This window comes from Bactrocera tryoni, chromosome 1 (genome assembly GCF_016617805.1).
Source record: "Bactrocera tryoni isolate S06 chromosome 1, CSIRO_BtryS06_freeze2, whole genome shotgun sequence".
NCBI lineage: Eukaryota > Metazoa > Arthropoda > Insecta > Diptera > Tephritidae > Bactrocera > Bactrocera tryoni.
Genome location: NC_052499.1, coordinates 5,327,195 through 5,341,429, shown reverse-complemented (window position 1 = coordinate 5,341,429; position 14,235 = coordinate 5,327,195). Strand labels below are relative to the sequence as shown.

General features: G+C 40.6%; 2 protein-coding genes across 2 annotated transcripts in view; both read right to left on the bottom strand.

Annotated features, from left to right (window-relative positions):
- Positions 1-2,248: 2,248 nt before the first annotated feature.
- On the bottom strand, positions 2,249-3,358 carry LOC120782517 (transcription factor kayak-like). The gene has a single exon (XM_040114825.1). It carries the CDS (start codon positions 3,356-3,358, stop codon positions 2,249-2,251), a length of 1,110 nt encoding a protein of 369 aa, XP_039970759.1.
- LOC120773428 (neuroligin 4-like) overlaps positions 3,244-14,235 on the bottom strand; it is a 141,087-nt gene continuing 130,095 nt past the window's right edge. The window contains exon 12 of the mRNA XM_040102312.1: positions 3,244-3,317. The gene's annotated coding sequence lies outside the window, so the exon portion shown is untranslated. The remainder of the gene's footprint in view (positions 3,318-14,235) is intronic.

Below are 14,235 nucleotides of genomic sequence, written 5' to 3'. Positions count from 1 at the left end.
ATCATCCGCACTACTTCGAGGAAAAAACTCTAAACTAAGAAGAATTAAACAAGGGGTTCCGCTGGGTGGTGTCCTCTCCCAGCGTTTTGTTTAACTTCAATATCTCGAAACTCCCACAACCGACAGAAGCAGTATTTATAACCTAGTATGCTGATGATTGCACGATATTAACGTCGAGCAATGGAATCGGTGGCAAGTGTTCAAAGGTAAATGGCTATCTCTGCGATCTATCTCGGTTCCTCTCTGCACGGAACCTAACACTTTCCCCCACTAAATCCATCGCGACCATATTTACAAGCTGGACGCCGGTGTACAGGCTTGACCTTAATATTGCAGTCGATTGCGTCAAGATTCCGACTGTCAATAACACCAAAATTTTAGGTGTGACTTTTGACAGTCCAGAGCCGCAACGAAATCCTCAAGTTGCTAGCCAGTGGCACATTAGGAAAGGACATCGAAACGTTGTTGGCAACTTACAAAGCAATCGGCAGGCCAGTCCCTAACTACGACGCACCAATATGGTTGCCTGGATGCAGTGAAACGCATACAAGGAGGCTTCAGACCTGTCGTAATACTGCACTCCGGACTATGATGACTTTTGATATCTTCGAACGAACACCTGCATAATGAGCCACGTATGCTCCCAGTTAAGAAGGATAATGAACTCCTCTCCAGGCAGTTCCTGCTGGGATGCTTTCGCAGAAAGTCACCTGCTTGGGGCGTAACCGCCTCCTAAGAACATCAAGAGATCATTCCTCAACAAGTGCGACGACATCAGGTGATATTCCGACCAAACTTCGGGCGCAACAAACTACCGACAAGCACTGACCGCCATTCACAGTGGAACCATCAACACCTTCATCGACTCCCTTCCAGTGAATGGCATACCGTGATCAAACCACCACACATTGAAGACAAATTGATCGAGTTGCCGCAAGAAACGAGAGTGACCATTGCGCAGCTTGGTTCTGGATACTGTAACAGGTTAAACTCCTAATTATTCAGAATATCTGATATATGTCCTGCGTGCAATGAGTCTCTACATGACACTGGCCGCGAACCCTACTCATCTGACACCCCTCTACCTTTGGTCTGACCCCGTTGTAACTTCACGTTTCTTGGGCCTTCCGTTGGATGACGTCGACGACAACTTAGCTAATTCTTACCATCCTAACAAAAACTAGGTACCCGCTAAAGCAACAATAACAACAAGAAAATCCTTTACCGTTGAATGCAAACCTTTGTCCGATTACGTCTTCAGATATTGTTGTACAAATAGTTGCGCCAAGAAATGCAGCTGTGAAGCGTATTCCAATTTAACGTTAAAATTTTTGCTGGTTTTTATAATATTTTCCTTCCTATCACCCGTTACTGAACACTAATAATGCTTTGGTCTCAAGGGACTCCGCGTATAGAAAGATCTTAAGCTTTGGCCCATTATATCGAAAATAAAATCAGATTTTTGGAACGGCTCACTAAGATAAGCACAAATATTAACGCTCCAGCACGAACGAAGTCATAAACTCTAATTTATTCGGGCTCAATAGTAGCCAATAACCTTACTTCATTCTCACAGTGACAGCTGGATTGATTTATTAGTTTTAGGTCCGAAAAAGCTGTTGTGTTTGTTACTTCTTAGTCAAACACTGATTTATCAGTAAGAGAGATGAATTTCGGTAAGCCGTTGAAATAATGTTCTTGCTCAACTTTAAAACAAATTTTTGTACTCAAGACCTTACATCACTCTCTTAAAACAAAAATATATTCTACCAGTTTTGAATGGCCTTATTTTATGAGGTTAATGATTAGAATGTATTTTTTAAACTTGCTTTGGGGTGTTTTCTCGTCGCGCCTATCTAGACGTTGAAATTAATCTTCAGCCTTTACTCAGGTGTACGGATTGGATACTTGGTAGTCAATGTAATATATAATCTGTATACTCTTAGGTCCAAGTGGCCTGTATACATACTGCACCGGAATGGAGCGGGTGTAAAAATGGAAGGGTGACGCAATTTTTTAACGTAAGTCTAAAATGAAACGTTTCTGCCTTAAAATAGCAAATAATTTTTGAGGTCCCTGCGGCACAAAGAATTTGCTTCGTCTTTTTTAATGAAACCGAGTCATTGCCGCCATTCGCCCTTCTACGCCAATTAGTACGCTTAGTCATTTTGTTTGTCTTCATCAGTTTTGCCCTCAATTTTGTATTTTACTTTCCACTTGTGTCCGCTTTTTTCAACGCTGTGCCAAACTAATCGGAAAAATTCTTTTCGTCCGAGAAGCGCACATGGTGCTGTTGCTTGAGGCGTACTGCCGGTACAGGGCGTAACGCACCAGCCGACATGGACGCCGTCGTTGTCGCCGTCGCCGTCGACGTTGCTGAAGCTGAAGCAGCTGCCTTTGCCGCCACCACGGCCGCCGCTGCCTTGGCGACCTCATTTGCTCGTGTTCCCGACCAAATGTTGCCACCGCCATCGTTGCTGTTGTTCTTAGCGGTGTTGTTGGTGCGATTTGGTGGTTGCCATGTCCGGCTGTGACCAGCGTCATTACCGCCGACTGCCAACCGGCCATGCCCTGTTGTCACGTTCATTTGTTTGTACGCGTTTCCTGTCACCCGTTCGCGCTTTACGGCTGCTACTGTTGCTGTTTCGTTGCCTTCACTTCCGTCGGATGTCTTTTCGTGTCCTTCGGTGCACGAGAGTGTTGGCGAGCCGGAAGTGGTCGGCGATGATGAGGTCCATTGCTCGTCGCAGGAGCAATAACCGCGCGCCGTGTCGCCACCCTCCAAGGCGAGCGAGTGCAGTTCGTGTAGTTTTCGCAGTTTTTGTTGTTGCCGCTTATAAGCTGCGGCCACTGAGGCGCTGACACCGGCTGCGGAAATCATTTGCTCAGCTTGCGATTGTTGTGCGATTCGGTATGCGTGCAGCCTATGTGGTGGTTGTTGTTGTTGTTGCTGGTAAGTCGCTCCTGCGTGCTCTGAAAGTGTTGGCTGGCCTGTCGTCGTACTTGTGATTTTAATTGGTGACTGGTGATGCTGTTGTTGTTGCTGTTCTTTCTGTTGCTTATTCAATACTTTTGCTGATGTGGCGGCGGCGGCTTGAGTTGGCGACAGCATTGGAAGCGGAGGTGTTGTGGCCGGTGATATTGATGGTACCGACGCCATCGATGCCGAATGCGTGAATTTCAGACGTTGCAGGGCGATCTTTTGCTGGCAGAATGGTTTTGTTTGTGCGTATACGTCAACCTCTTCTTCTTTTTCCGCCTGTTCATTTGCAGTGAAATCCTCTTCGTGCATGTCCGCATTCAGCTTATCACTTGAGCTGTTGTAATGAAAGAGAAAAGAAACCAGAATGAGACACATTTCTATATAAGCAGAATGAGAAGAAGCTTTTGTGCAATTTAGTTTTAAGGTTCTTGGTTGGGGCTCTTTTCTTTTAATTGCAGTTTATAAGTAGCTCCAGAAGTTACAAAAGATTTTCAAAGGTTTTCGTTTTTTTTTTTGTGCATCTACGCTATGAAAAGAGGACGGTCGTAAGAGCAATCTCTTATGAGGGAGATTCCCTTAAATAAAAACTATCTCACTTTTTCTCATGGAAGATAGAGATCTTTACTACTTGATTTGGTGAAGATATGGCAAGACATTGCTGATTTTAGTTGCTTTAGAAAGTCTTGAATCAGTGGTGAAGTTAAAAGTCGACGCGCTGTACATATATAAAAATCTGAAGATAGTTCTGGAAGTTCAAAATTATTCAATATAATGACTATATGGCAATAGCAAAATTCTAAATCTGTAGAAACCCTGTTATAAAGTTAGGTTAAGAGACCGATCTAAAACAGGGATCTCACTTGGACGGCTTAGAACGCCGGTCCGTTGTGTTACCTAAAAAAAATTCCATATATATGATGATAAGACCCTTACAAATCGATAAAAGGCTTATGGGTCATAACAAATTTGTTAAAACGCCTAATATCCGTTTTGGCTAAGTCTTCTGATTCGTCGAAGATAAGACTACGGAGGTGTTGCAGCTTCCATATTGTAAAGCCTTGACAATGGATGATAAAGAGTAACAGGATCTCGAAGTCGCAGTAGGCCAGCGTTTGGTAAGCACACGCGCCAGAGGTGGAATGTAAGATGCCAATCAAGATCCAACTCTTTCCCATTTCGATTTGAGCGGAGTAAGGGTGCCCCCCTCTGGATAGCTGATCGGCTTTACAGTTGGCAACGATTCCGCTGTGACCAGGCAACCCAATGAGTCTGCTGATGAAGTACCTTGATGCTCTTTCTAGTGAGGTTAGTTACTCCTTGACAAGTTTTGAGCGCATATTTAGAGAATTCCTCGCTAGTATTGGCGCTATGAATCTCGGAGAGAATGCTCACCTTCCTGAAAGGGACTGCACTTCGTAGCAGTATATCTACCGCCATCTTGATGGTGATCGGGCAGCCTTACATTTACTATTAACGTAGAACTCCCTACAAAAACCCTTCTTTCCAACTTTCCCTAGCTTCAACCAATCCGACTCTTCTCCAGCGACTTCTCTCAATGCACATATTCCTTGTCGGTATGTGAACAGAGAAAAAGAGGTCATGAGTGGCCTCTACCACGCAATGGTCCAAGCTTTCAGGTTGAAGGAAAAGAGAATGTTGGACTGCCTTGTTCGAACGCCTTCATATACTCAGCCTCCGAAAAAGGAACTTTTGGGTTCTTATACATCCTAGTTAATAAAACCATTTCTGCTTTATTTGGGTAGACGGCTAAGCTGCTTCTGTTGGGTATGACGTTGCGGTACCCTTCGGTAGACGGTATTTATAAATTTTCCTTTAACCATTAGAATAACGCGGCTGTTCTTGTGGCGGAAGAATTCTGCCGAGTTGACTGTCCTTGACAAGACTTAGTGTAGTATGTCAACACCCGACAGCCTCGTTTCCGAGTTTTTTTAGTAGTTGTTAATCAATAAGACTAAAAGCAGTGAGAAAAGTTTCCTATTCTGAGAGATGCCCTATTAGGTTTTCGGAATGTATTTGCGGAGTGGGACGCTACGACCGTTTCCTCACAAAAAATACTATGAGATACTTCAGGTTCGATTCCACTTCAAACTTCTCGAGTAAAGGACTCGAGATATTAGATAATCATCTATGGAAAATTTCGTGTGCAAAGTTTCAGAAGGATATCTCCAAAAATGAGAAACAATTTTGCTTATAAGTGTACTGACTAACGGAAAAACTGACCGAGGAACATGGCTACGTCGACTCAGCTCATTATGCTGACCATTTATACGAGTATATATTTTTTATTAGATCTCCCATGTTACCTTGTTGGGTGTTACAAACTTCCTGCAAACTTAATGTACCCTGTTCAGAGTAGAAATATTTAATGAGAACCCAATCCATATATCATTTTTATTTACCAGTCCTTACAATGTATTACTGTACTGTAAATACTGGCTGAGTTTCATTGGGCAAACATATTCTTTCAGGTAAGCTGGTACCGTGAAGCTGGCATACAGGTATGTATTTACAGTTATGCATCCGTTATGTTATGGCTGTCGCACGCTCATTAAAGCGACAAGCAAAAGAAACAAATGAAAAAAAAAAAAACTTAATGAAATAGTGAGAATACGAGTTAAAATACGCAGTGTAAAGAAAACCAGCAAGGCAAATATAACGGTGCACAATTAACATTCGCGTAGAAATACAAAGATATATATGTATGTCAGGTTGCTGATACACTGATGATGAGCATATTTACAGAGAAATTATACGCATTTCCTTTGTTTCTGAAACTGGTTTAAAATTCTCAGCCGGTTTATGAATGATGCCGAACACAGTTTGGGGAAGATTTACCGACTACGTTTCAAGATTTTAATATATAGCTTCCCAATGCTATTGCTCCGATTTTAAAGCATTAAAGTACCAGTCTCAGACCCACCAAATTATCATATCCAGCTCATTTCCAAGTGCTACTAAATGTATCCGAAGCATGATAGATATTTTCTTACAGTGTTTACAGTTTGTGTGCATTGATTTCAACGAACATTACGGAATGACAATGTACGGATAATATATTTAACGACAGCTGATGCAAGCGATTGGCATGCGAGGTATGTCAAATTAAGCTGCTGCAGTGGCAGTCGCAAATTATGATTGTCTCACGGCAAGCCGACGCAGCTGGCAGGGTCTGAGTTAAGGAAAACGAAAGCGTAAATATCATGTTGTCTATGTATATACTTATATATGTATAATACATATAAATACAGAGGAATAAAAATCACTACAGAAATGTGAACGTATTTCCATTATAGCCATTATGATGATGGTAAAATTTTCGTATGGAATTATGTTTACGGTCTTTGTCATTTCTACCCCATGAAGTTGCTCGCAATATTTAAGGCAATTAGTCGCAAAAAAGACATATGCCGTACAAAAACAAGAATGTATATGAAAATGCAATAAATTGAAGCTGCGTTGATACAGCGTGGTTAAGAGTGGTTGACGTGGTCTACCAATAATATTTTTCGACTGAAACGGTTGAATTGATGAGTTGCAATAATGAGCTTTGCCGGCCGTTTCATATACTCACACAGTGTGCATAATTTTACATTTCTTATCATCTAGGATTGGCGTAAGTCTGGTTGTCTTAAAGGTACTATGGAGCAAAAATTACATCAGTTGGCATTTATTAATGTGAATTGATAATTGGAAGCTCTCGAGTTGATAACATAATGCATATTCTAAAGCATACTTTAACGCATGGAACCAAAATAATTCCTAGGTAGTTGGAAGTGCTTTACAAACCCTTACAGCAAACGTCGAAAATAATCTTAATGTATGTGAAATTTCTTAAAACACTCCAGAGCTCTGCGAGATAAAAACACACGATCAGTAATGTCGAGCGGACATAGATTTCCAAAGGCACCCGAAACTGATTATCATGCTTACGCAGTGGTAAATGTCTTACTTTCTTAGTGTTCATTATTTATTTTTCCCTTCCCGCAATTAAACAAATTTTCAAGCATAAAAATGAAAGCCACAAAACTTACATATTTTGTTTGCCTCTGAACAAAATTCCTGCAATGCGCATTTTATCATAATTGCTTCTTTTGCTCACGAACGTCTTCATTTCTTTGGCCGGCTGCTGGGCGTCAGGCAGTGGGAATGGCTGCAATGTTGCACGCAACGTGCTTGCATACAGTTGCCCAATCACTGTCGCCGACACAAAGAGTTTGTTAATTTTGCCTGCAGGCTGACAACTTTGTGTCTCTGATTGGTTCTTTCGGAGAGCACTAATTGATAAAGCGTACACTGAATGAGCGCCAAATAAATTAACGCGATTTTATGCGTAAGTTTAAAATTGCCGACGTGATTGCGGAAGATAAGACAATAATGGAAGATAAATTCCATACACAAATTTAACCAATATTTCAATTTATATTTTCCTTGTTATTTGGCTTTCCTTCCCCCGTTGTCAATTGTGTCATTTTTCTGAAATTCGATCTGGTACATGGCTTTGAATTACCTGAAACAGCGTATGCCGCTGCTAGCTCGTCAGTAGTTATTCGCTCTTATAGGAGTTCGCATTCTTGATCTAGAGATGCAAAGACGAGAATTGATCTAGTTGGTGATTTTGTTTTTCTACTGGGAATATTTCGTTTGATAAATTGCAATCAGTTCATAAATTATTAACCTAGTTGATTGGCTCCGTAAACTTCTTAGAGGTTTTGGCTGAGATCGTAAGGAGGCCAAGTGGCTCCACAAGCTCACAAAAGAAAAAAAAACAAAAGAAAGTCACACTCTCCCACTTAGTGCTTAGCGATGTTCTCTTTTCTTCTGCTAAATAATAAAGCCCGGGGGATAAAGATTTACAGCGCTAGAGTGTGAGATCTGTACGCTTTCGGTTAAGAAATACACATCTCCAAATAGTTTCTCCAAACAGTTCCTCCTAGTATGCTTTCGTAGAAACCTTGCAGTCACCTATTTGAAGCGGTCTTAGGAGCATTATAATCTCATTGCTTGATAACGTCGAGGACATTGCACATTTTACAGAGCACACTACGGGTTTAACTGATTTCAGACATGCACTGAATTATATTCACCGTCGTTTCCACGGCAGTCGGGCCCAATTAACCTGCACGGATTTTAAGTCGTCCAACGACTATCAACTTGGCACCATTTCTTGAAGTTTTTCTTCTTCTTCTTAATTGGCGTAGACACCGCTTACGCGATTATAGCCGAGTCCTTGAAGCTACTTCAGGAAAAAAAAGAACCATTCTCTTTCAGTGAATGACCTCCTTTGAGTCAAATCACCAACCTTAGTAGAAGAGGAGGAGAAGAGAGTAGCAGCTCGAGTTGCCGCGTGAATCTAGAGTGTTTCTTGCGCAGTTTCGTTCTTAGTACTGTAGCCGGTTAAACTCCTATTTAACCAATAGTCGGCTCTGACAAGTCTAATCTACGTCCTGTATGCAATGCATCTCGACTTTGCGCTCGGTACCGAAATCAGCTGTAAGATAGCCGGCTTTGGGAAAATTAGAGAATGTGCTTAGAAACAGAAAAGCAGTAGATAAACCTGCAGTCGGAAAGCGGCAGCATACATACTGGGTTCCAGGTCACAAGGGCGCTCCGGGAAACGAAATAGCTGATAAGATTGACAAAAGCGCTTTTCGTTTGACTACTAAACCAGTTTAGGAAATTAGCAAGTCTTCAAAACAATACACAACAAAGTTTCGGAAAGGGCTGACAGACGGATCAGGGTGAGATGGAATGCCTTAGGGGCATGCGGGATTGCCAAAATCATGTGCCAGCGAGCGAAAGGAAAACATGCAAGCTTTCTACTCTCATGGGCTTTTATTAACGATGATGCATATAACTAGAAAGTGCAAGGCAATAGGCATGAGATAGATACTTGAACACCACCACTGCTTTAACTAATACTTGTCGTAGATATCTAAGAACTTTACAGTAAAAGGGATTAGAGGAATCACCAGAATAAGATATCAGGTATCTATTAAAATTTACAAAACTCGTTGAGTTCTTGGATTACGCAAACTTCAGATCGTATTAATAATAAAGCTCCATCCGGCGTTATAAAGAACTTGTAGGTCTAAGTATGAGTCAGTCAGTTTAATCTAACCTAATAAAATATAAGTTTTTAAGGTGGAAAGGTGGCTTAACATAAAATTTATCAGATCATGCCATTATCTAATGGATTTTGTCAGATACCTCTGAGAAGAACTAAAATCGCATAACACTTAGTAGTGGAGGGAAGCTGACAAGTGCGCTTACGGCTACGAGGAGAACAAGTCAGCAATTTAACCGACCAAATTTTGTATTTGAATAACAACTTTTGAAAATGTTTTGAAATTTAATTTGCAGTATGTTTGACCTACTTGATGGGACAATCGGATTGCTGCATTAAGTTCATAATTATTTAAGTTGCTTCAATTGAATCATTAAGTGGCGTCTTTGTTATTGTTGTAAAGTTTTCACTTAACGGCATAAACAACTATCTGCGCGGCTTAAAAGCTTTGCATTAACGAATTTCGTCTCAAAAGGGCCGATGATGCTGCCATTCAAGTACGCAAATAAAATATTTAATGCATTTGGTAAGTGCGGCTAAAAGTGAGAATCACTCTCGCGCGCTTTGTTGTTTTTCGCTGTGCGCTAAGTTTCACAAAAAGATGAGCGGCGAAAAACGCAGTCAACAAGAAAGTGTGTCAAGTGTCAGATAAGCAAGGCGAGACTTATTGAAATGAAGTGTTGCGGTTACTGTTGTTGTTGTTGCTGTTGATTAAACTAGCTCATGAGAGAGTGGGAATGGTTGTAGCAGTGCAATGCCACAGAAAGATAATGCAATGAAGAATATATATACATATAGACCTATATATACATATTTACATATACACTTATGTATATATATGTATATATATATATATATATATATACATACACATATATATTCATATATATATATGTATATATACACTATATAAGTATATGGATATATCTTTTTCACTGTCCACATTTTCTATTTGTACTCCAATTGCAGCCAAGTGTCACAGGATCACTGGCTTTGATGTAGTCATGTGAGCGCGCGTAGCTTAAAGTAAGATGCATACACACATACACACATATATAAGGAACACATACATACCGAGCGGCAAAAAATGCAGCTAACCGAATTGGTGTGGGGGTAAAGTGAGCGACTTAGTTTTTTCTGCAGCGTCAACTTTGCCGTTGAAGTGCGACTAATTTTCACTCGAAATGCGCATCCAATTAAAATTGTTCCAACACAAGTTAAAATCCATTTAAAACTTTGTTAAAAAACCGACTGCACAATAATGGCGACAGAAAGCCGGTAGAAAAGTGGAGAAACAAAAAAGAGTAAAAGGAACATTCAACTAAATACTATGTTTGTAGAGCCACGACAGATAATTTTGGTTTCGAATGAAGACACAGGGTCGCCATGGAGGCTGGCAAAGAAGCCGCCTGGGGTGAGCGTCAGGATTGCAGCGGGTAATGCAGCAGCGCGGGATGGAAAGTTAGTGAGAGAGTGAGCGCCTTCATTCTACTCTTGCGTATTTTGAGTGACACTGACAGTTGCAGTGGAAAACTTTTTCAACACGTTGTTTTTGTAACGTTTTGACGTATTAAATCCAAAATGGTAGTGTGTGTGATGTTTTTGTTTGCAGCGCCAAAGCGATATTACGCAGAACTTGTGACCAAACTGCAAGTTAGTAATTTTAAAATGTCAAAGCAACGAAAACAAGTTAAGATTGTGTACACAGAGGCGCTGAATATTTGCCACGATTCAGTTTTGAATGCAGTGTGTAAGTGATGGATAGGTTGGGTTAGGTTAGGTAACAAAATAATCCCACGTTGACAGCTAGAGACGGCTGTCAGTTGTGATTTCCAGGATTCCTAGGTATGCATCAAAAAGTCGTCTTTTAGCTAGATTTTTTTTTGGCCTGTTAATATCTACTCTAGCCTATTCATCTGGTTCATGGAAAGTATGACAACCATGATTTTTCAACCTTAGTCTGTATCGTTCCCTGCAACTTTCATAAGTTGTGTAAATCAAAATTTTTAGCCTCACCCCGTGAGAGTCAATGGAATAGTGTTCAGTTAGAACACCTATCATTGCGACCATATGAATCTTGTTAAGAGTTAGCAGTTCCATAGACCTTTTATGTTCCACTCACGGCCAGAACGCATTCGCAACCCCACAAGTGCTGGTTGCTGACCAATGTTTACTGCGTTCGCATGAGACCCAACGCCAGAGTGCACGATGATGGCATTTTTGCGAGCTCATCGGCTTTATAGTTTCCGAAGTTTCCGCTTTGGCCAGACACTCTCAGACAAGTTTAATAATGAAGTAACTTAATGCTCACTGTCAGCGAGCTCAAAGCCTGCATAGCAGCTCTGTTATCGGAGTAGATGCATGTGTTCCTAAAAGAAACCGAACTTCATAGAAGTACATCCTTTTCTACCTTAATGACTGACACTTCTGCTTGAAAGACACTATAGTGGTCTGGCAGTCTGAAACAGGAGTAGATTGGGAGCTCCCGACAGAAGACTTTGAACTAAAGCTTCGATCAATGAGTTATAATGCTTACTTTCTTCTCCAGAGACTTTGCCACAACCACAAATCCCTCGGAGGTAAGTGCGCGGAGACGCTGCTGCTAGGAGAAGACTTCACGACGGAGAGGCTCATGTTATGCGGGATGCTATCGAAGTCAGAAAAGATTTCGGAATGTCCCGTAGTCTGCTAACCACCTTCATTATGTGTGGAACGACATTAAGTGTCATCGCTGTTGTTGTGCGTAATATACCACCGAAGTCAATAAGAGCCGCTCGTTGAACACTTTCCAGCTGTTTAGCTAATGTCGCTTTACCGAGCCCATTTCACCAGCCAAATACACTACAATACATTATTGACGTTGAGCATACCAGAAGCTCCGTAGGGGACGGGAAGGACCTCTCCGAGGCGTTCGATACCAATCGAGGTTTCCGACAAGGGCACTCCCTATGTGCGACTTTTTCATCCTGGTGCTGGAGTAAATAATTCGAGCTTCAAAACTTAGCAGAGAAGGTGCCATCTTCTATAAGAGTGTACAGCTGCTGGCGTATGCCAATGATATTTATATCATTGGCCTCAACAACCGCGCCGTTGGTTCTGCTTTTTCCAGAATGTATAAAGAAGCGAAGCAAATGGGTGTGGTAGTGAATGGCGTCCGGATGGATAAAACCGCTCCAGCTCTGAAAGTACTTGACGCAGTACCCGCCGGGGGAAGCAGAGGAAGACCTTCACTACACTTGGAATCTCCAAATAGCGCCATACAGGGGGAAGGAGAATGACTGGCGCATTGTCGTAAACTCGGCTATAACCCTGTAAGCGGTGTCTATGCCAATAAAGGAGAAGAAGAATCTCTAACTAACTTCACTTCTGCAATCAGGCTAAAATTTCGTTCGGGAATCTATGTGTTTCACTTCAGTCTAGGCAACGATTTCTCTGTGGCGTCATTTTAATTGAGAAATTTACGTTTATTTGTAAAAAAAAAAATCAGGAAAGGTAGGCAAATTGAGTTAACTTCGAACATTGAAAAATGTCACGCTCTCTAATTTCCTTTTTGAATGCACTGCGTCCATGCCTTAGACGGTAGAACATCGCATATCGAAATTCAATGGCTGAAAAAAGCCCAAACTGGCTAAATGTGGTCGCAATATTTTATGGTAATGGTTGGCTACCAACGATTTTCCATAGTTATGGCGAGCAAGTTGTGTAGGATAGCTCCGTACACAAAAAAAGAAAGAAAAAAATAACATTTTGAAATTCTCAATTTTGCGTGACGAATTTGCGTTATTCCATCAGCGACGTGGCATTTTTAGTTTTTCAAATTTCATCCGCACAAATATGACAGTTAGAAGTGCGTGAAAAAGTGGCGATTATGCGCGGCGAAAAACAAATTTTTTGCATATACATATGTATGTACGTAGATATGCAGAAATATAAAAATAGATAAAAAATATTTTTTTATAAATTGGTGCGCATTGCTCGAAAATTTCATATTTGCTGATGACAGCTGTTAACTGACAGTTAACGGCGAGCGCGAGGGTTGACATCGCAATTGGTGTGAGCGCAAAAATATTTGCAAAAATGCATAGTTCACACATGCAGGTATATATAAATGACTTTCTCATACTCCGTTAGGTGTTATGAGTTTTCAATAAATTCGCGCCAATATATAATGTTTTGTACCAAAATAGATATGAAGCCTAAGCGCTGTCGCAAAGTCGGAAAAATTATTAAATAAAAGTCATGAAGCTCATGCTTCAGAAATAGTCAGGCGTAAGCGAGAATGAATCATATATGTATCCATACCTAAAATGCAAAATAACGTAACATCTCTTTGCATAAGTTTACAGTCGAGGGAAAATCAATTTAATGGAAACTACACATATTCAAACTAAATTTGAGTTTCGGCTATAAATGTAGTGAATCGTAAGCAATAAAAAACTCAGTTTTGGTCTTGTTAATGATGCGTTGTTTTGCATTTTACGTGACGATGTACATAAAGGTTTTCGATATTGGATTGGAGGAGGTATCTTGCAATGTCTACATTTCATAAAATTACAAGCGGATCCGGCCACGCGTTACTGTGGTATACATTTCATAGTATTATTCATATAATAAACTATTTAATGCAATGAAAAGTTTATTTACGAATACAGGCGATAACGTTTTTGTCGGTATAAGAATCCAAAGATTGTGCTTGAGGTTAAATTTTGAATATGTTCATAAAAATATATTTTATTGGAAAAAATAACGAATTTAAGGCTGGTTTTTCAATGTCTGGTTACTAGCCCTTCTGTCCAGTTAATAGAGTTGTCCGCTTAATAGATTTTACTTAATAAACATCGGTCTGTTATAAAAAAAATCATATCACGCTTTTTGGAAAACTCTGTACTGCTGACATAAGACTTAGAATTGGCGCAATGGACAGTCTCAATTGCTGCTTGGATATCCACTATAGGAGATTACTTCACAACCACAGATGAACAGATGAAGTATTTAGAGGTATTATTGGACTTCAAACTGAAATTCAAGCAGCACTTTGAATACCCATCAAATAAAACAAATAAGATTTACAATGCCTTATCAAGAATGATGGCAAATAGAGGCTATGCGCGTTCCAACCGGCGTTTTGTAATCGTAAATGTAACGAGATCGGTTGTACTGTATGTGG

Excerpts from the sequence above, each read along its gene's own strand:
- LOC120782517 (XM_040114825.1), bottom strand. The coding sequence starts at position 3,358 with ATGTGTCTCATTCTGGTTTCTTTTCTCTTTCATTACAACAGCTCAAGT.